This window comes from Panthera tigris, chromosome C2 (genome assembly GCF_018350195.1).
Source record: "Panthera tigris isolate Pti1 chromosome C2, P.tigris_Pti1_mat1.1, whole genome shotgun sequence".
NCBI classification, from domain to species: domain Eukaryota; kingdom Metazoa; phylum Chordata; class Mammalia; order Carnivora; family Felidae; genus Panthera; species Panthera tigris.
Window position 1 is genome coordinate 66259082 of NC_056668.1, and position 18948 is coordinate 66278029.

Here is an 18948-nt window from a genome sequence, read left to right on the forward strand (position 1 = left end):
ATATAGTTTTGGCTTGTGTTGACAGTGTTTCTCAAATTAGGATCTATAGGCATAGACTTGGAGTTATGAATTTTCCACAATAGTTTCTGATTGTAATATTTTTATTTTTATAATCACATTAATGGAAAGATTCTGGGTGACTTGAACAAACAATTTTATACAAAAATACTGTCGCACAGTTCCCATATATGAAATTAAATTTGCATTTGTGGTTGTGTTGGCACCAAATGGTGTTATTTTAATTGTTATGGATTAATAAAATAATAGAAATAGACTATGCACATGTATTATGTATTCATGCAAAATGATTATAAAAGTATGTAATGATGTACTATGGAATAGAGTTCAAAACTGTTCAAGTATAGACAAGTGGTAGAAGAAAAACATGGAATAAATATATCCCAAATCAAAAGAACTTGTGTAGTCACAAACATATCCATATTGTGAGGTTAATTATTTCTTTTAAAAAAAATCCATCTGTCACATAAACTAATGTCATTAATTTGAATTCTAGATGTAGTTTTATTTGTATTTTGTATTTTTCTATGTATATATAAAAGCCATAAGGATCAGGAATTTATATCTTACTTTATACATAAGTTAAAGAATTTATAAAAGCAAGTGAAAAGTGAAGATAAGCAAAAAACTTTAAAGGTCTGTACATTCTTCAAGCTTTGAAAACATTGATTTTATTTATTTATTATGATTATGTAACACATATATCAAACTATAGAGTTACTTGATTTCTAATATAGTGGCCCTATTTATTTATTGGTTTTTTTAGTTTTTCAAATTTTGGCATCATCTTTATTTTTTAATTTTTAAAACGTTTTAATGTAATTTATTGTCAAGTTGGCTAACATATAGTGTATACAGTATGCTCTTGGTTTTGGGGGTAGATTCCCATGATTCATTGCTTACATACAACACCCAGTGCTCATCCCAACAAGTGCCCTCCTCAATGCCCATCACCCATTTTCCCCTCTCCCTGCTTCCCCCATCAACCTTCAGTTTGTTCTCTGTATTTAACAGTCTCTTATGGTTTGCCTCCCTCTATGTTTGAAACTATTTTTTCCCCTTTCCTTCCCCCATGGCCTTCTGTTAAGTTTCTCAAGTTCCAAATATGAGTGAAAACTTATGATATCTTTCTCTGACTTATTTCACTTGACATAATACCTTCCAATTCCATCCATGTTGCGGCAAATGGCAGGATTTCATTTTTTTCTCATTGCCAAGTAGTATTCCATTGTATATATAAACCACATCTTCTTTATTCATTCCTCAGTTGATGGATATTTAGGCTCTTTCCATAATTTGGTTATTGTTGAAAGTGCTGCTATAAACATTGGGGTATATGTGCCCCTATGAATCAGCACTCATGTATCCCTTGGATAAATTCCTAGTAGTACTATTGCTGGGTTGTAGGGTAGTTCTAATTTTGATATTCTGAGAGTGGCTGCACCACTTTGCATTCCCCCAACAATGCAAGAGGGTTCCCATTTCACCACATCCTTGCCAGCATCTGTTGTTTCCTGAGTTGTTAATTTTAGCCACTCTGACTGGTGTGAGATGGTATCTCAGTGTGGATTTGATTTGTATTTCCCTGATGATGAGTGATGTTGAGCATCTTTCCATGTGTTTGTTGGCCATTTGGATGTCTTCTTTGGAAAAGTGTCTATTCATGTCTTCTGCCCATTTCTTCATTGGATTATTTGTTTTTCAGGTGTTGAGTTTGGTAAGTTCTTTATAGATTTTGGATACTAACCCTTTATCCGATATGTCACTTGCGAATATCTTCTCCCATTCCGTCGGTTGCCTTTTAGTTTTGTTGATGGTTTCCTTTCCAGTGCAGAAGCTTTTTATCTTGATGAGGCCCCAATAGTTCATTTTTGCTTTTATTTTTATAATGGCCCAATTTAAATACAGTTTTCTACCTTAGCATTCCTTAATTGCCCTTACTAGAATTAATTCCTCCCTTCTTTGAATCCTTTATAGCAATAGACACACTTTACTTTTATTTTTGTTTACTCGTCTACTTGTCTTATCTCTCCAATTAAATGGCATGTTGTTTTGAGGGGAAAAAGAGTAGATGTGTTGTAATCAAGTACAGTGCTTTTATTTTTTAAGATAATTTATTGTCAAATTGGCTAACATACAGTGTGTAAAGTGTGCTCTTGGTTTTTGGGGTAGATTCCCGTGGTTCATCAGTTACATACAACACCCAGTGTTCATCCCAACAAGTGCCCTCCTCAATGCCCATCACCCACTTTCCCCTTTCCCCTACCCCCTATCAACCCTGTTTGTTCTCTGTATTTAAGAGTCTCTTATGGTTTGCCTCCCTCCCTCTCTGTTTGTAATATTTTTTTCCCCTTCTCTTAAGTTTCTCAAGACCCACATATGAGTGAAAACATATGATATGTGACTTTCTCTGACTGACTTATTTCACTTAGAATAATACCCTCCAGTTATATCTACATTCCTGCAAATGGCAGGATTTCATTCTTTCTCATTGCCAAGTAGTATTCCATTGTATATGTAAACCACATCTTCTTTATCCATTCATCAGCTGATGGACATTTAGGCTCTTTCCATAATTTGGTTATTGTTGAAAGCGCTGCTATAAGCATTGGGGTATAAGTGCCCCTATGATCAGCACTCCTGTATCCTTTGGATAAATTCCTAGTAATGCTATTGCTGGGTCATAGGGTAGTTCTATTTTTAATTTTTTGAGGAACCTCCACACTGTTTTCCAGAGCAGCTGCACCAATTTGTATTCCCACCAACAGTGCACGAGGGTTCCCATTTCTCCACATCCTCTTCAGAATCTATAGTCTCCTGATTTTTTCATTTTAGCCACTCTGACTGGTGTGAGGTGGTATCTCAGTGTGGTTTTGATTTGTATTTTCCTGATGAGGGGTGACGTTGAACATCTTTTCATGTGTCTGTTGGCCATCCGGATATCTTCTTTGGAAAAGTGTCTATTCATGTCTTCTGCCAGTGCTTTTTATAAAGATTTATTTAGTGAAATTTGAATTAATGGGTAAATGGATGGAAGGCTAACAATGTCTTAGATGATATACTAGAGAGAATGATAGTGAATATGGATATAGGAATAAGATTATTTTTCCAGGGTTCCTACATAACAGAAAATCTTTCATCTTTCGGGTTATGGTGGTGGAAATACATTACAAGTGAAAGTGTAACTATTAAATATAATAAATTCAATAAGGTATTGATTAGTCACTTATTAGGGTTATCAAATATACAGCATAAGTGTAATCATGCCCTCTCCCTCACCCATGTCAAGCATCTTACATAAATCACATTAGTCTTTTTTGTTGGGTTCAAATAAAGTCTGGGAATCCTGTGAAAAAAATCAGTTGTTTAACCACCACCCATCAGTTGGACATGGGACATAAGATGAAGCCCTTCTGTCATCAAAGGTCTGGTTTCTTGTCAATTAGAATTAGGGGAAAAGTAATACTGGTTCAAAGAATAGTTCTAATCATGTTTGGGTCTTTTTCATGTATTCCATCATTCTTGTAAAGTTTCTCTATACTGGAATTCTGCCTCTTGCTTCAGCCTTCATTACTGAATCGTGGCGCTTTTTAGATTTTTCTTGTTAACCTTGGAAATGACTAGGTTATATTGAAGTTTGCTCTTTATCTACTAGAACTACTAAATTTTTGTTTACTTTTATTAAATTAGTGTTTTTTTCAACTCTGTGATTCAGAAAGGGTAATCTAAATCCTCTTTAAAATGAGTTTCCTTTTTCCACTTACATTGAATTTGAAATAGATCATTCATTGCCTAGAAACATGACCATCATATTATTTCCTGTGGGACATTATTAAATATCCCTTGGAAATAGCACTTCTAGACTTTAGGTTTTAATCAGACTTGTCCAACATCATATAGGTTACACTTCAATTAGATTTCCAATTAACTGTAAGTACATATATGATAGCAGGATTTCTAGATTTTTGGATGTAATGTGCAAGGTGCTTTTAGCAGAATACTTTTTAATACATTTTGATTTAGAGAGGTAGGCTGTTGAATACTTCAATGAACCAGACTGAGAATATAAATTCAACAGACTGGATGTTTAGTCTTATATAAAAAAGAGGTATGAGATAGAATTTTGGGGGGAATTTACCATTCACATTCCTTTTTTTCCCCCTGTATTGGTCTGCCTGCCTGGCATCAGAATTCTGTCCTGTTCTTCTAACAATTTACCAGCTCTCTTTCTGAGTGAATTCTAGGAAATATGATGATTCAATAATAAGTTCTGACAATGGATAACTATGAACTTACCTCCCTTGTCATTTTAAGAGTGATTAAGGAGCCTGAATAGGCAAAACTAGAGAGTGATACACTGTCAATAGAAGGCTCTGGTAAATTCCCATATTTTATTTATAGGTGTCATGGTTGTGTTGGCTATAGAACAGGTTCCCAGAATTGGTCAGAAAACCTACTGTGAAGATAAAGGCAGAATAAAAAAGCCCAAAGGAATAGTATGGTAGATCTCTGACCTTATAAATTTTCTTTATACTAATTAGATTCCAAGCATCTGAATAAATAGTAAATAATTTATGATCTTATATAGACAAAGCTACAAATTCTCTAACTGAAATTTGTTTCCTATGTACTTAATTTCTATTTGAAGTGAATATTACTGAAGAAAAATGACTAGTGTATAAATATGCTAATTTTGCAATCAGATAGGAGTATATTTGAATCCCAGTTTTGCCACTTACTAGGTATCAGTCCTCTGCAAGTAAAAATAAAAATTCCTGGCCTCAGTTTCCTCTGTGTAAAATAGAAATATTTATCTGTCTTGGAGTGCTCTTTTCAGAATTAGAAACAATATATGTTAATGTCCATGGTAGATACTTATTAAATAGTGGTTATTATTATCATAATTATTTTTAATGATGTACTCTTGTTATATATCCTATATCCTCTGCTAGTAAAAAAATGCTACTTGAGTGTATAGTAAATTTTATTGTTTATATAGCTATCGCTACCTAATAAGTATAAGGAAAATATAATGCTGACCAAATATAAAATTTAGATATTTTAATTGTAATTTTCTTTCTTTCAGAATTACTTACTGTCATCTACCTTTCCAGAGTAAATGGCTCTATGTTGGAACAGAAAGAGGAAATACACATATTGTAAATATTGAATCTTTCATTCTTTCTGGATATGTTATCATGTGGAACAAGGCAATTGAGCTGTAAGTTTGAATTTGAATATCACTTTATTTGGCTTAAATATTTCACATGGTTATGTAAAATATATGTCAAATTACAGAGTTATTTGAAACATTTATAGCTAATTTATGATTAATTTGTGTGAAAAGTTTAGCTAAAATAATTTGAAACTGTACAGACTTAAAATTATTGTAGTATTAACATATTCTTATTTTAGCCTTTCTGAATACTTAAGAGTTTCTGAATAACTAAGGGTTATGTATGTAAAATTTGATGATAATAAGCTAAGACTCATTCTAAAAGTTATACAGGAAATCATCTCATTTCTTTATTGTCATTCTTAGTATAGCCGCTTCTAATGGGAATGGCAAGTAGATTGTGACCACATTTCATTTTATGTAAAAATAATCATAATCAGTTCACATATTTTTTATTGGTGGTAGCTTATTCTTCATTTGCCTAACATATTGTTCAGAGTTCTAAGGAGAATCAGTTTATCAATATTTTTCATGTTTTGACATATGCATCCATTTGGATATGTGGTTAGTGGTAATTACCACTTTGACTTTGGCATTGATATTTAAGTTTATGCACATGTAAAAATGTGAAATTCCCCAAATGTGAAGCTTTGTGGAATTCCAAGTTATCTTTTTGTAGTACATACATGGACAATTTTCCTGGTCACTGTCTCCTGGTCACTTCAGGAAAAAATTTTTCTTTAATAAATGTTTATGTTCTGTGCATATTAGGTCCTTAATAAGATATATTTAACTTGAGTCTGGCTCATTCTCTCTCTTGTATAGATATATTCTAAGTTACATAATTAATTCTCCAAAGCTCTGATTAAAACAGCCTATTTTTATGAAGCTTGAGTCTGGTCTTTATGATAAATCTACCATTCCCAATTTTTAATGTTTCAATGTGCCTGTATATTACTTGATAGGAAAGGTTATTACTAATTATGATCTTCTTATAATATTCCTTTTGTATTATGTCCTAATGGGTCTTTTATCAATGGTAATTCTTCATCCCTGATTAGATTAAGAGCTGCTCCAGGGCAGAATCTTTGTTCACTGTTCCTTTCTTTTTCTTCATACTTCACTTATTTTGGTGCTTTCCAAAGAGTGGTTACTAAGTGATTGATGACACTACTGAAGAGTTACTTTGATAGTTACACTCTACTATTGACTTACAGCTTTCATTCATAATTGGCATGAGCTATTTTACCCATATATATTTTGATGTTCTATATGTGTATTTTAAAAAAAGTTTATCCTATAGTCAACTATGTCTTCCAAAAATTATTTACTTTTTTAGCTATTTGGGAAAGATTTTCCCACTATAATCTCAGTTCTATAGAAGTGGTAAATAGGGATGAACTTAATGTTTGCTTTCATAATATTGTTTTAGGATATTGATAAAAACATAAATAAACTTGAGAGATTGAATTATAAACTTTTATACAAATTTAACATTAGTACAAATAGTAATAGATGTATCATTTGTGTTTAGTTGAATGATGCTAATTAAGAAGTTTATTATCCAAATATATCAAATATTTCATCACTTTTGCTGTTTTGTTTCCATATTCACATACTTACCAAATACTTTTCATAGTTCATTAGTGATTTCTACTTTACCTGTATGTATTTATATAGTCTAACTTTTACAATTTCAGGACTAATGATGAATTTAAAAACTGTAAAGGAGGGTAAAATTAGAAGGAACTAAAAATAAGACACTTTTATTTTTCATAGTATGATCTTAGACATGTGATACAGCATCATAATAGAATCTACCATTTATAGAAATATCAAATTTTATAGAGTTGTACATGCCTCTGAAAAATGTCCTGAAATATCCTCAAGAAATTATTAGTAGGCAACATTACCTCTTGAATGTTTCTTGGTTTACATAGACCAAATTTCCAAAAGTGTGTTCCATGCAATTATAGATCCATTGTGATACATATAATTTTAAATGGCAACTGCCAGTCTCCTAGAACGGTCTTTTAACTGCTCTCTACCTCTTCAGATACATTAGAAAATACATGTCACTTCCTGTTAATATGTGTCAAGTGTATGGGACAATAATACAAATATATTTAAAAGATCATTTCAGTAATAGAATTTTAGACACAAGTTTTAACAATACATTTTCTAAGTATAGCAAATGCAGAATTGTCTTTAAGAGATGTGAAATTATTACTAGGTAAGTTCTTACTTGAAATACTTTCCATTCAATGTTATTTTGTAATTTGTTTCTTTTTTTAGTGAAGTCTTTTAATTGTAATTATAGTCAATTCCCATAATTATAAATATTTTGTGCTCCCAAAATGTATGTATTAATTATTTGGAAACTGGAACACATTTTCCATAGAAACAGTGATGTTTATAGACCCATAAAATAGTAGCATAGAACTAAACTGACATAAAAAAAATTTCTATGGGAAAATGTATTCCAGGTTTGAGCACAAAAATAAATATTTCTGTGGAACAGCCCTGGCTTTTAAAAATATATAACCGGGGTGCCTGGGTGACTCAGTCGGTTAAGCGTCCGACTTCGGCTCAGGTCACTATCTCACAGTTCGTGAGTTCGAGCCCCGCGTCGGGCTCTGTGCTGACAGCTCAGAGCCTGGAGCCTGTTTCAGATTCTGTGTCTCCCTCTCTCTGGCCCTCCCCCGTTCATGCTCTGTCTCTCTCTGTCTCAAAAATAAATAAACGTTAAAAATATATAACCTATTTTTTTTCTACATATGGTTAAAATTTGAGCATGAAATTCAGAATTAAATAATAAATGTAAGACTTGTGTTTAACAATCACTCAAACATGTTTATTGTACACTACGATATGCTCTGTACTGGAAACAACTATGAACTGGGAAGACATAGTTACTGTCCTCTTGGGGCTTTTAGTCTAATAAAGGTGAGATTAATTAAAAAGGCAATTCCAATATATTGGAAATAAAATGTGGCAATTCCATAAGAAGGACACCTAACATGGGGTCTCAGAGAAGTGTCTGTGAAGGAAGTTACATCTATGTTGCTATCTGACAGGATGAGAATTTCAGTTGAGTGAAGAATTGGGAGACAGGGGTGGAAGTACTCTAGGAGGAGGGGATAGAAAGTTTAAAGGGTGGAATTTGAGAGAGTTTTTGTTCCATGCACAGGAATTTTAAGTAGTTTAGTTGGTTGTAATACCTGGGAGAGAGGATGACAAAGGAGAAGTAATCAGGGGATATAATATGAAAGGCTTTTTAAGGCAGTTTGAGAAGTTTGGACTTCTAAGGCCAAGGGCTAGATTTTGAAGGGCTTTATGCAGAGAGTTGACTTGATTAAACATGCATTTAGGAAGACTACTCCGAAGGCAGATATGAAGAAATGATTAAAGAGAGAAAGACTGTATTCCAGGTAAACATTATGATTGATTTAGGAGTGGAGATAAGCTGTCATAATTAAATAAATAGAAGATAGAAGAGGCCAGACTTGGGTATTATGGAAGGATCTAAGAACAACGAGAAGAATTAAGAGATGTTAGGCTTGAGCCACTGTGTAGGTAAGGGTGCCATTTAGTGAAATAAAGTAGGAGATTGAGTAAGTTGGGAGTAAAATAATTTTAGGTTCAATTAGGTTCAATGTTAGGTTCAATTTTAGGTAGGTTGAGTTGTATGTGTTTGTAAGACATTCAAAATGATATGAAGTGGGATATATGGATCTGAAGGTAATGAGATCTGAATTTATGGTCATTGAAACCATGAAAAAAGATGAGATTGTGTATGAAGAGTATATAGAAAACAGGTAGCAAACTAGCAGACACTCAACCAATTCTGACTCACAGATATGTTTTGTTTGGCTACCAGAGTTTTAAGTATGTTCTGAGTTATTTGTAATATTTGAAAATTGGTAGAGAGAAATAAAAAGTTGTACTTCCAGATTTTCACGAAAATTCATGATGAGGCAATTCTAGTTCAGTATTGTTGTCATGGCAGTCAATAATCAATCCACCTTTTGTAGGTGGATAATGTGCTATCCAGTTGGCACAGTTCTCATTCAGCCTATTTAATTCATTTGCAAATCTTGCCTGGCTCCTGTGCATTCTTGAATTCATGACCATATATAACATGGGAATAGATGACAGACAAGGGCAGAATGAAAAGGAATATCAATATTTAAGATATAGAAAGAGAAAGAAAGTCCACAAAGGAAACTATTAAGAAGCTATCATGGTGAATGGGAAGAAGATACATAAATAGGGATACCTAGAAATATTATTGGGCATTATTTAGATAGATATTACATGACTTTAAGGTCATTGATAATTCTATCTAAAGTAATTTTTGTAGGATTTACAGAATCTAGAGTACACCAATGCTTTATGGCTATAAGTTTTTCAAGGAATGCTTGATGGTTTTTGGAGGTACAATGTCAGGGGAAAAGTCAGAAAAAACATATCAAAATGTTAGTAGTCATTATATTTAGGCAGTGAAATAATATGAGAGTTTTTTTTTCTTTTGACTATTAGTTTCTTCTAAGTTTGGCTTTCTTTCTTTCTTTCTTTCTTTCTTTCTTTCTTTCTTTCTTTCAACCAATAATATATCTTCTATAGTCTGAAAAAGTAAATACAAACAACTGAAGTTTAATGCTAGATTATTTTCTGAACTTGAGTGTTTAACAGAGTTTGAGAGTCTAAATGGTAGAGTCTTGCATGTGGCCTTAGTAGTGTTTCTTAAAGTATATTTCAGTGATTGCCTTAATATGGTCAATGAGGAAGGATCCTATGAACCAACACTTTTGGAAAATATCAAAGATTTGTAATATTCACTTGCAAATTATGGCTTTAAGAAGTTTTATAGAAGAAAAAAATATGTAACTATGTTTAATTCAGGGTTTCCCAAACTTTTTAAATATGGAACACTCTTTAAGTGAAATAACTTATATATTTACTAGTTAATCATAGAGTACACTTTGTTATTTGCTGTTCCAATCAAACCCAAGAGACAGGGGTATGTAGTTTGTTGGATATTATTAATTTCCAAAGGATAATTGAAGGACATTGTCCTTATCAGAGGCACTTATACTCTAATAAAACACTACATTTAGAATGCAAATAATAACTCTGGTTCCCAATTATTCCATTGATTTACAGCAGTCATAATGCATACTGTTCATTGAGTGCTTAACATGTTTTGCCATTATATTAGGTGATATATCTATATATATATAGATATATAGATATAGATATATATATATATATATAGATATATACACATGTTCTAATTTTCATAATTACTCAGTACAGTCAGTACTACTATTTCCATTTTTAGATAATGAGATTTAGGATAAAACCAGTAACAAAATATCTAATAAATCTGTATTTATTCCTCTGAGTCACTGTGGGGAGTCGGTATCTAGGGAACCTAGAGTTACTTAATTTGTCAGTTTTCTCTGATTCCAACAAGTTTTTAAAATTTAATCTTCTTTACTATTTTGTGAAGAATCTTTGATGGTTTTAATGTGTGCATAAGAAATAAATTAGAATTATGTCAATATAATCATAATAGAATTAGTCTGGCACAAATAGGCTGTTGAAGAAAGGATGTGGAAAAATGAGCAGTAACAAATCTATGGTCATATCAGGTCATATTATATTTAACCATGACATAATCATATTTAACAGTATGTTAAAATAGGGAACACAAAAGAAACATGCTAGATATCAGAGTAGAATAAATTTAAAGTCAGATTTACAGAGCATAGGTCCTTTTAACAATATGCACTTAGACACATAGTTACCTGTTATTGCTTACCCTAGATAACAAATAAGTAAGACATAACCAGTGAACTATGTTTCCTCAGTTTGTCAGTTTTCTGTAATCTGGCTATCACTAGAGAGAGTTTCTTTGTAAATCAAAGGAGATACTAAAATTTTCTTAGGAGCAAAATTAGAGATTTTATGTCAAAAGAAATTGTAAATCAGTTATATACTTTGCAATTTGGTTGCAAGGATTTACAGCATTAGCCTTATGGCTGTGTAAGTTTTCTTTCTTGTGTAACTAAAAGTTCAATTTTAAATTTTCGGAGGTCCAGATAAGGCAACAAACATAAAAATGCCCAGTCCATAAATCCATACTTTTATGAAAAGGCATCATCTTGATTACTCATAATTTTCCTTTGATAATGAGGAAATAAAGTTGATACCATGAAAATATCTAAAGCATCGCTTTCATTATTAATATTGTCCCTTCAAGTATTTAATTTTTGTGCTATAGAAATAAAGAATCCTAGGGTACCTGGGTGGCTCAGTCGGTTAAGCATCTGACTTCAGCTCAGGTCGTGATCTTATGGTTTGTGAGTTTGAGATCCACATTGGGTCTGTCTGCAGCACAAAGCCTGCTTTGGATCCTCTGTCCCCTTCTCTCTCTGCCCCTCCCCTGGTTGTGCTTGCTCTCTCAAAAATAAATAAACATTTAAAACAAAAAAGAAATGAAGAACCCTATTGTTATATGGATCTATGTTCTTAAACCTGATTTTAAAAAAATTACACCTATTTTAACAGAGTTACTAGGAGAAAGAAAGATAGTCTTCAAGAAAAACAACCAAATTTCAAATGAATAACTCTCAGATTATTAAGAGTGTATTCTAGTATAATTTCTTTGTTCCAGTCTCTAATGGTAAGGTGTTTTAATTTTTATTTTTTAATTACTATTTTGAATTAATTTAACAGATCCACAAAGACTCATCCAGGTCCAGTTGTACATTTAAGTGATAGCCCAAGAGATGAAGGGAAAGTGAGTATTACAATACCATTATTCTTGCATTTATTTTCCTCATTCTTGAATGAAGGTGTTTCTTGTTCTTATTTTGTACCTAACTTGTAGCACAGTTCATAGCATTCAGTGTTTTCTAAAATTAAAATATGTTGAATGAATGAATGAGCAAATAAATGAATGAATGAATGAATTGTTCACAATAATGGTCCCAAATTAAGTCTCTTTTTTCACCTAGAGTTAAAGTTGATATTTAATTCTAGAATTTTGAGGAAGGTATGGGACATGTGGAACAACTTCCATTTTCAAATATTCTGTGCTGGAACTTAACAATTTGATTATCAATATCATTAATCATAGGCCTCTGCTATTCAGTTTTGGTAATGATACATGACCAATATTAAATAATCATAAATTAGCCAATCTTGATTTTATAAATAGGTAATTATATAGAAAATTTTCTCAGGTTATAGAAATAATCCTTATTCATTTTGATCATTCATAATTTTCATTTTGAGGAAACAAAGTTGATAACATGAAAAGATCTAAAGCATCACTTTCATCATAAATATTCCTTCTTCAATAATATATTTTTTGCTAAATACCATAGAAAACACCTGTATAAATTAGTTAGTATAAGTTTTCTTCTTTGTTTATTTTTAAATGATAGAAAGTGAATTTGTCTAATAAATATTGAGCCTGCAAGTCAAGTTTGCCTGATGGTAATAGAAAGAACATTGGATTTCTTCAAATTGATCCATTAATACACTGTAATTCCAATCAGGTGTCATCAGAATTTACTTATTTTTAAGGAAATTATTCTAAAATTCATAAGAAAGTATTTTTCTCCAGATCCTCACCAACACTTGTTATTTCTTCTGTTTTTTATTTCAGCCACTCTAACAAGTGTAAGGTGACAATCTCATTGTGGTTTTTATTTGCATTTTCTTGATGATGAGTGATGTTGTGCATCTTTTCATGTGTCTGTTGGTCATCTGTATGTCTTATTTGGAAAAATGTCTATTCAGGGCCTCTGCCCATTTTCTAATTGGATTATTTGGGGTTTTTTTTGGTGTTGTATAAGTTCTTAATATATTTTGGATATTAACCCCTTATTGCATATATCATTTGCAAATATCTTTTCCCATTCAGTAAGTTGTCTTTTTGTTTTATTAATGGTTTCCTTCGCTGTGCAAAACCTTTTATTTTGGTGTAGTCCCACTAGCTTAATTTTGCTTTTGCTTTCCTTGCATGAAGAGACATATCTGGAAAAATATTTCTACAGCTGATGTCTAAGAAGTTACCACCCATTTTTTCTTCTAGGAGTTTTATGGTTTCAGGTCTCATATTTAGGTCTTTAATCCATTTTTGAGTTTATTTTTGTGTATAGTATAAGAAAGCAGTACATTTTCATTCTTTTGCATGTAGCTGTCTAGTTTTCTAAGCACTGTGCTCCTTTGGCAGCACATATATTAAAATCACAGAGAAGATTGGAATGGCCCCTGGGCAAGGATGACATGCAACTTAGTTTTCCCAGCATCATATGTTGAAGACACTGTCTTTTCTCCATTATATATTCTTGCCTCCTTTATTATAGATTAATTGACCATATAAGCATGGGTTTATTTCTGGGCTCTCTAATCTGTTCCATTGATCTATGTGTCTGTTCTTATACCAGTACCATGCTGTTTTGATTACTACAGTTTTATAGTGTATCTTGAATTCTGGAATTGTGATACCTCTAGCTTTGTACACAGTTTCTGGGAATGCAAATTGGTGCAGCCACTGTGGAAAACAGTATAGAAGTTCCTCAAAAAATTAAAAATAGAAATACCATATGATCTAATAATTACAGTACTGGATATTTTCCAAAGAAAACAACAACAACAACAACAACAACAACAACAACAACACCCCCATTCATTTGAAAAGATATGTGCACCCCTGTGTTTAATGCAGCATTGTTTTTTTTTTAATTTTTTTTTAACGTTTATTTATTTTTGAGACAGAGAGAGACAGAGCATGAACGGGGGAGGGGCAGAGAGAGAGGGAGACACAGAACCAGAAGTAGGCTCCAGGTTCTGAGCCATCAGCCCAGAGCCCAACGCGGGGCTCGAACTCACGGACCGCAAGATGATGACCTGAGCTGAAGTCGGATGCTTAACCGACTGAGCCACCCAGGCGCCCCAATGCAGCATTGTTAACAATGGCAAACATATGGTAGCAACCCATGTGTTCATCCATAGATGGATGAGTAAAGAAGATGTGGTATATATACACAATAAAATATTACTCAGCCATAAAAAAGAATGAGATCTTGCCATTTGCAACAATATGGATGGACCTGGAGGGTATGATGCTTAGTGAAATAAGAGAAAGACAAATACCATATGATTTCACTCATATGTGGAATTTAAGAAACAAAACAAATGAACAATGAGAAAAAAAGACAAGCAAAAAAAAAACAGACTCTTACATATAGAGACAAACCCATGGTTGCCAGAGGGGAGGTGGTTGGGGAGAAGGGTATAATAGATAAATGGAAGAACAGAATTGTTGAATCATTATATTGTACACCTGAAAATAATATAACACTATATATTATACTTCAGTTAAGAAGAAAATAAAATTAGTAACTATAAATTTTAAAAAAGGAAAATATTTAAAATATTTTTAAAATTTTTACTTCAAGTTTTTATTTAAATTCTGGTTAGTTAACAAACATTTTAATATTAGTTTCACATACTGAGATACCACTGGTGAGATACCACACTGGTCAGAGTGGCTAAAAAGAACAAATCAGGAGACTATAGATGTTGGAGAGGATGTGGAGAAACGGGAACCCTCTTGCACTGTTGGTGGGAATGCAAACTGGTGCAGCCACTCTGGAAAACAGTGTGGAGGTTCCTCAAAAAATTAAAAATAGATCTCCCCTATGACCCAGTAATAGCACTGCTAGGAATTTACCCAACGGATACAGGAGTGCTGATGCATAGGGGCACTTGTACCCCAATGTTTATAGCAGCACTTTCAACAATAGTCAAATTGTGGAAAAAGCCTAAATGTCCATCAGCTGATGAATGGATAAAGAAGATGTGGTTTATATACACAATGGAATACTACTTGGCAATGAGAAAGAATGAAATCTGGCCATTTGTAGCAATATGGATGGAAGTGGAGAGTGTTATGCTAAGTGAAATAAGTCAGGCAGAGAAAGACAGATACCATATGTTTTCACTCATATGTGGATGCTGAGAAACTTAACAGAAGACCAGGCGGAAGGGAAAGGGGGGGGAAAAGTTACAGGGAGGGAGGGAGGGAAACCATAAGAGACTCTTAAATACTGAGAACAAACTGAGGGTTGATGGGGAGTGGGGGAGAGGAGAAAGTGGTTGATGGGCACTGAGGAGGGCACCTGTTGGGATGAGCACTGGGTGTTGTATGGAAACCAGTTTGACAATAAATTACATATAAAAAATAATGAAAATAAATAAACTTAATAAAATGAAAAAAAAAAGTTTAATGGACTAGAAAAAATATTAGTTTCAGGTATAGAATTTAGTGATTCATCACTTACATACAACTCCCAGTGCTCATCACCGCAAGTGCCCTCCTTAATGCCCATCATCCATTTAACTCATCCCCCACTGCCACCTCCCCTTCCAGTAACCTTCAGTTTGTTCTCTATAGTTAAATCTGTTTTCTGGTTTGCCTCTCTTTTTTTTAATCCCCCTATGTTCATCTGTTTTGTTTCTTAAATTCCACATATGACTGAAATCATATGGTATTTGTCTTTCTTTGACTTATATTGCTTAGCATAATACTTTCTAGCTCCAACCTGTGTTATTACAAATGGCAAGATTTCATTCTTCTTTATGGCTGAGGAATATCCCACTTGGCATCATAGGGTGTTGCCTCTTACCTCTAAAGAACAGCACTTGGCTGCTGTGAGAAGGAAATATCCTCACTTAAGTACTAGGGAAATGGAATATCCCATTTTTTCCACATCAGACTGGCAAAATATTAAAAATTAAAAATAATATCAGGTAATGGAAAACATCACCCCCACACACACACACATACATACCACATCTTCTTTAACCATTCATCAGTCGGTGGACATTTGGGTTCTTTCCATAATTTGGCTATTGTTAAAAAGTAATACAATACATTGTGATATTGGTACAGGGGGATACAAAAAGACCAATAGATGTAAATGGATATTCCAGAAATGGTTCAGACTTTTGGGGTAATTTTTCGATATTATAGAGAAGACGTTTTAGGACATAAAAAACTATTGAATAAATGGTGATGGACAATTGGATATCCATTTTGAAAAAAAAAAGTAACGTCTCTCTACCTTACTCCATTCACAGAAGTAAATTCCAGATGGAGAAAATACATAAACATTAAAATCACAACTCAGAAAGTTTTAGAAGAAACTATAGGAAATGAGTTGTTACTGTAAAGTAGAGACATCCTTAGGAAAGACATAAAACCTAAAAGCTTTAAGGAATATACCGTAACAAGACAATCATGATAAGAGATAGGCAATAAAGAGGGAGATATTTGCTACGTATAGTAGGCAAATAATGAACATGCAAAATATATAAAAAACTTGTACCATATCCTCATCTTTCATAATAGGAAATCAATATGTGTAATTAATATATCAAGAAATTGAAATATAAATATATTTAGAAATATGAGAGTAAGTTTACTAGAAAAGGCAGTTATAAGAGTTGAAAATGTGTTGCCTCTTACCTCTAAAGAACAGAGTTTGGCTGCTGTGTGAAGGAAATATCCTCACTTATAAGTACTAGGGAAATGCAATATCCCATTTTTTCTACATCAGACTGGCAAAATATTAAAAATTAAAAATAATATCAGGTAATGGAAAATATTAATAATGAATAATGGACACCTAAATACAGCACTAGTAGGTATATATACCAATATGGGCAATCTGGCATTATCACCATTTAAAACGTGTATTCATTATGACTTAGAAAATTCATTTCAGAGGTCTATCCTATTTATATTACCAAGGGCCAAAATATTGAAAACAGAATAAAGTTCAATTAATAGAAAATGGAATAAATGTATGCCAATATATCCATATTATAGAATGCTGTACTGATATGGAAAGTTCTTTAAGCCATGTTTTAAAAATAAAAGTTGAAGAACAATAAGTGCAGTATAAGGCCACTTGAATAATACATTTGTGTTTTTATTATATATTCAAATACCCAAGAAAAAAGGCCTGAAAGTATATGTACAAATCTGGGGAGGATACTGGAGATTGGAACTGGGGAAAGTGATCAAAGTTACTGATAGTCCCCTTTGTTCATATTTTTATGAATATAATGTGTGTTAAGTAATTAAAAATTAAAAAGGATGAGAAATAAATTAGTATTAATGTCAGAATACTACATGTTTGAAATCTTGAATAAATCATTTGACTTTTTTTAAAAGCTTGTTTATTTTGAGAGAAAGAGCACTAATGACTGCATGTGCAAGCAGGGGAGGGGCAGAGAGAGAGAGCGAGAGAGAGAATCTCTCCATTTGTCAGTGCAGAACCTGCCACAGGACTCAATCCTGCAAACTGCGATTTCATGACCAGAGCTGAAATCAAGAGTGAGATGCTTAACCAACTGAGCCACCCAGGTGCCCCCAAATTGTTTGATTTCTTGTACATTAGTTCTTCCATCAACAGCCTTTTGACACATAGAGGTTTTTTCTTATTTTAATGTATTGAATTTTATCAGTCTTTTCATTTGTTTCTTGCATTTTGTATCTTACTCAGTAAATCATTTCTTCCTGTGGGAAAATATCATCCTTGTTTTAAAACAGAAGGTCAGTTTTAAGGCTTTCCATTTCACGATTAGATTTTAACTTAAATATAATTTATTTTATATTGGTTTGAAATAAGGGATATGTCTGTTTTTACAGATAAATAATTCATTTATTGAATAGTTAATTTAGTTACTAATTTATAAGGACATATCACTCACATATGAAATTCCCATGCTTGAATGGATCTTTTTTCTGGACTTTTCCTTTGTTGCATTGATATATTTATTTATTAGTGTACTATTACTACATTTTATTAGTAATAATACCTTTACAAAACATCTTGTTATCTGGTAGGTCCTCCACCTCTTCCTTCTCTATCTTGGCTTTTTCTGAACATTTATTGTACTATATACACTGCAGAATCAGTTTCTAAAACTCTATGTAAATGTCTCCTGGGATTTTGTTTGTAATTTGAACATACCGATTAGAGAAAATTTACTTAAGATATGAATGTTCCAACTATAAACACAGTGTTTCCTTTAGCCTTCTTTTTTTCTATATAGCTTTATAACTTTTTCCACAAAATTCATATGTATATCTTTTGTTAGATTAATTCGAAGTACTTTATAGATTTTATTGCTTCTGTGAATTAATTTTCTTAAAAATTAATTTTAAGTCATTTTAGTGCATAAAATATTGATTTTGTTATTTTGTGTTCATTGTGTCACCTAATGTTTTTAATGGCTGTCCTTAGATTACCTGGAATATGCTATGTATAAAAGCATAGCAAACATAGACAAATTTTGTTTCTTCCTTTCTAATATTTATATATTTTTATATACATATTTGTTTTGTTGGATAGGAACCCAGTGGAGGTGAATATAAATGGCTTTAATGGGAACTTTCTTTTGTTTCCAACTGCAAAAGAAATATCTTCCAAGATTTCAAAATTAAGATGTTTGCTACAGGTTTTGGGTTGATTGCTTTTATGAAGTTCACCTATTTCCAATATTCAAAGAGTTTTAAATTATAAACAGTGTTGAATTTTTTGGATGCGTTTCTACATGCATTGAGATATGTTTTGTGCTAATCTCAGTCTATTGATAAGGATGCTATATAGGATCTAGAAATACCTGGGGACACTAGCTGGACCTGAACCAGCTCTCATCAA

The 18948-nt window shown here is 32.5% G+C and overlaps 1 protein-coding gene and 1 pseudogene across 6 annotated transcripts in view; both read left to right on the forward strand.

Annotated features, from left to right (window-relative positions):
- The window catches only part of STXBP5L (syntaxin binding protein 5L), a 379743-nt gene that overhangs the window by 128201 nt on the left and 232594 nt on the right, over window positions 1-18948 (forward strand). For all 6 annotated transcript variants that reach the window (XM_042999139.1, XM_042999138.1, XM_042999140.1 and 3 more), the window contains exons 6-7: window positions 5105-5239; window positions 11939-12002. In XM_042999139.1, the coding sequence (XP_042855073.1) occupies window positions 5105-5239; window positions 11939-12002 (199 nt within the window). The remainder of the gene's footprint in view (window positions 1-5104; window positions 5240-11938; window positions 12003-18948) is intronic.
- Window positions 13431-13528, forward strand: LOC122230840 (annotated as a pseudogene).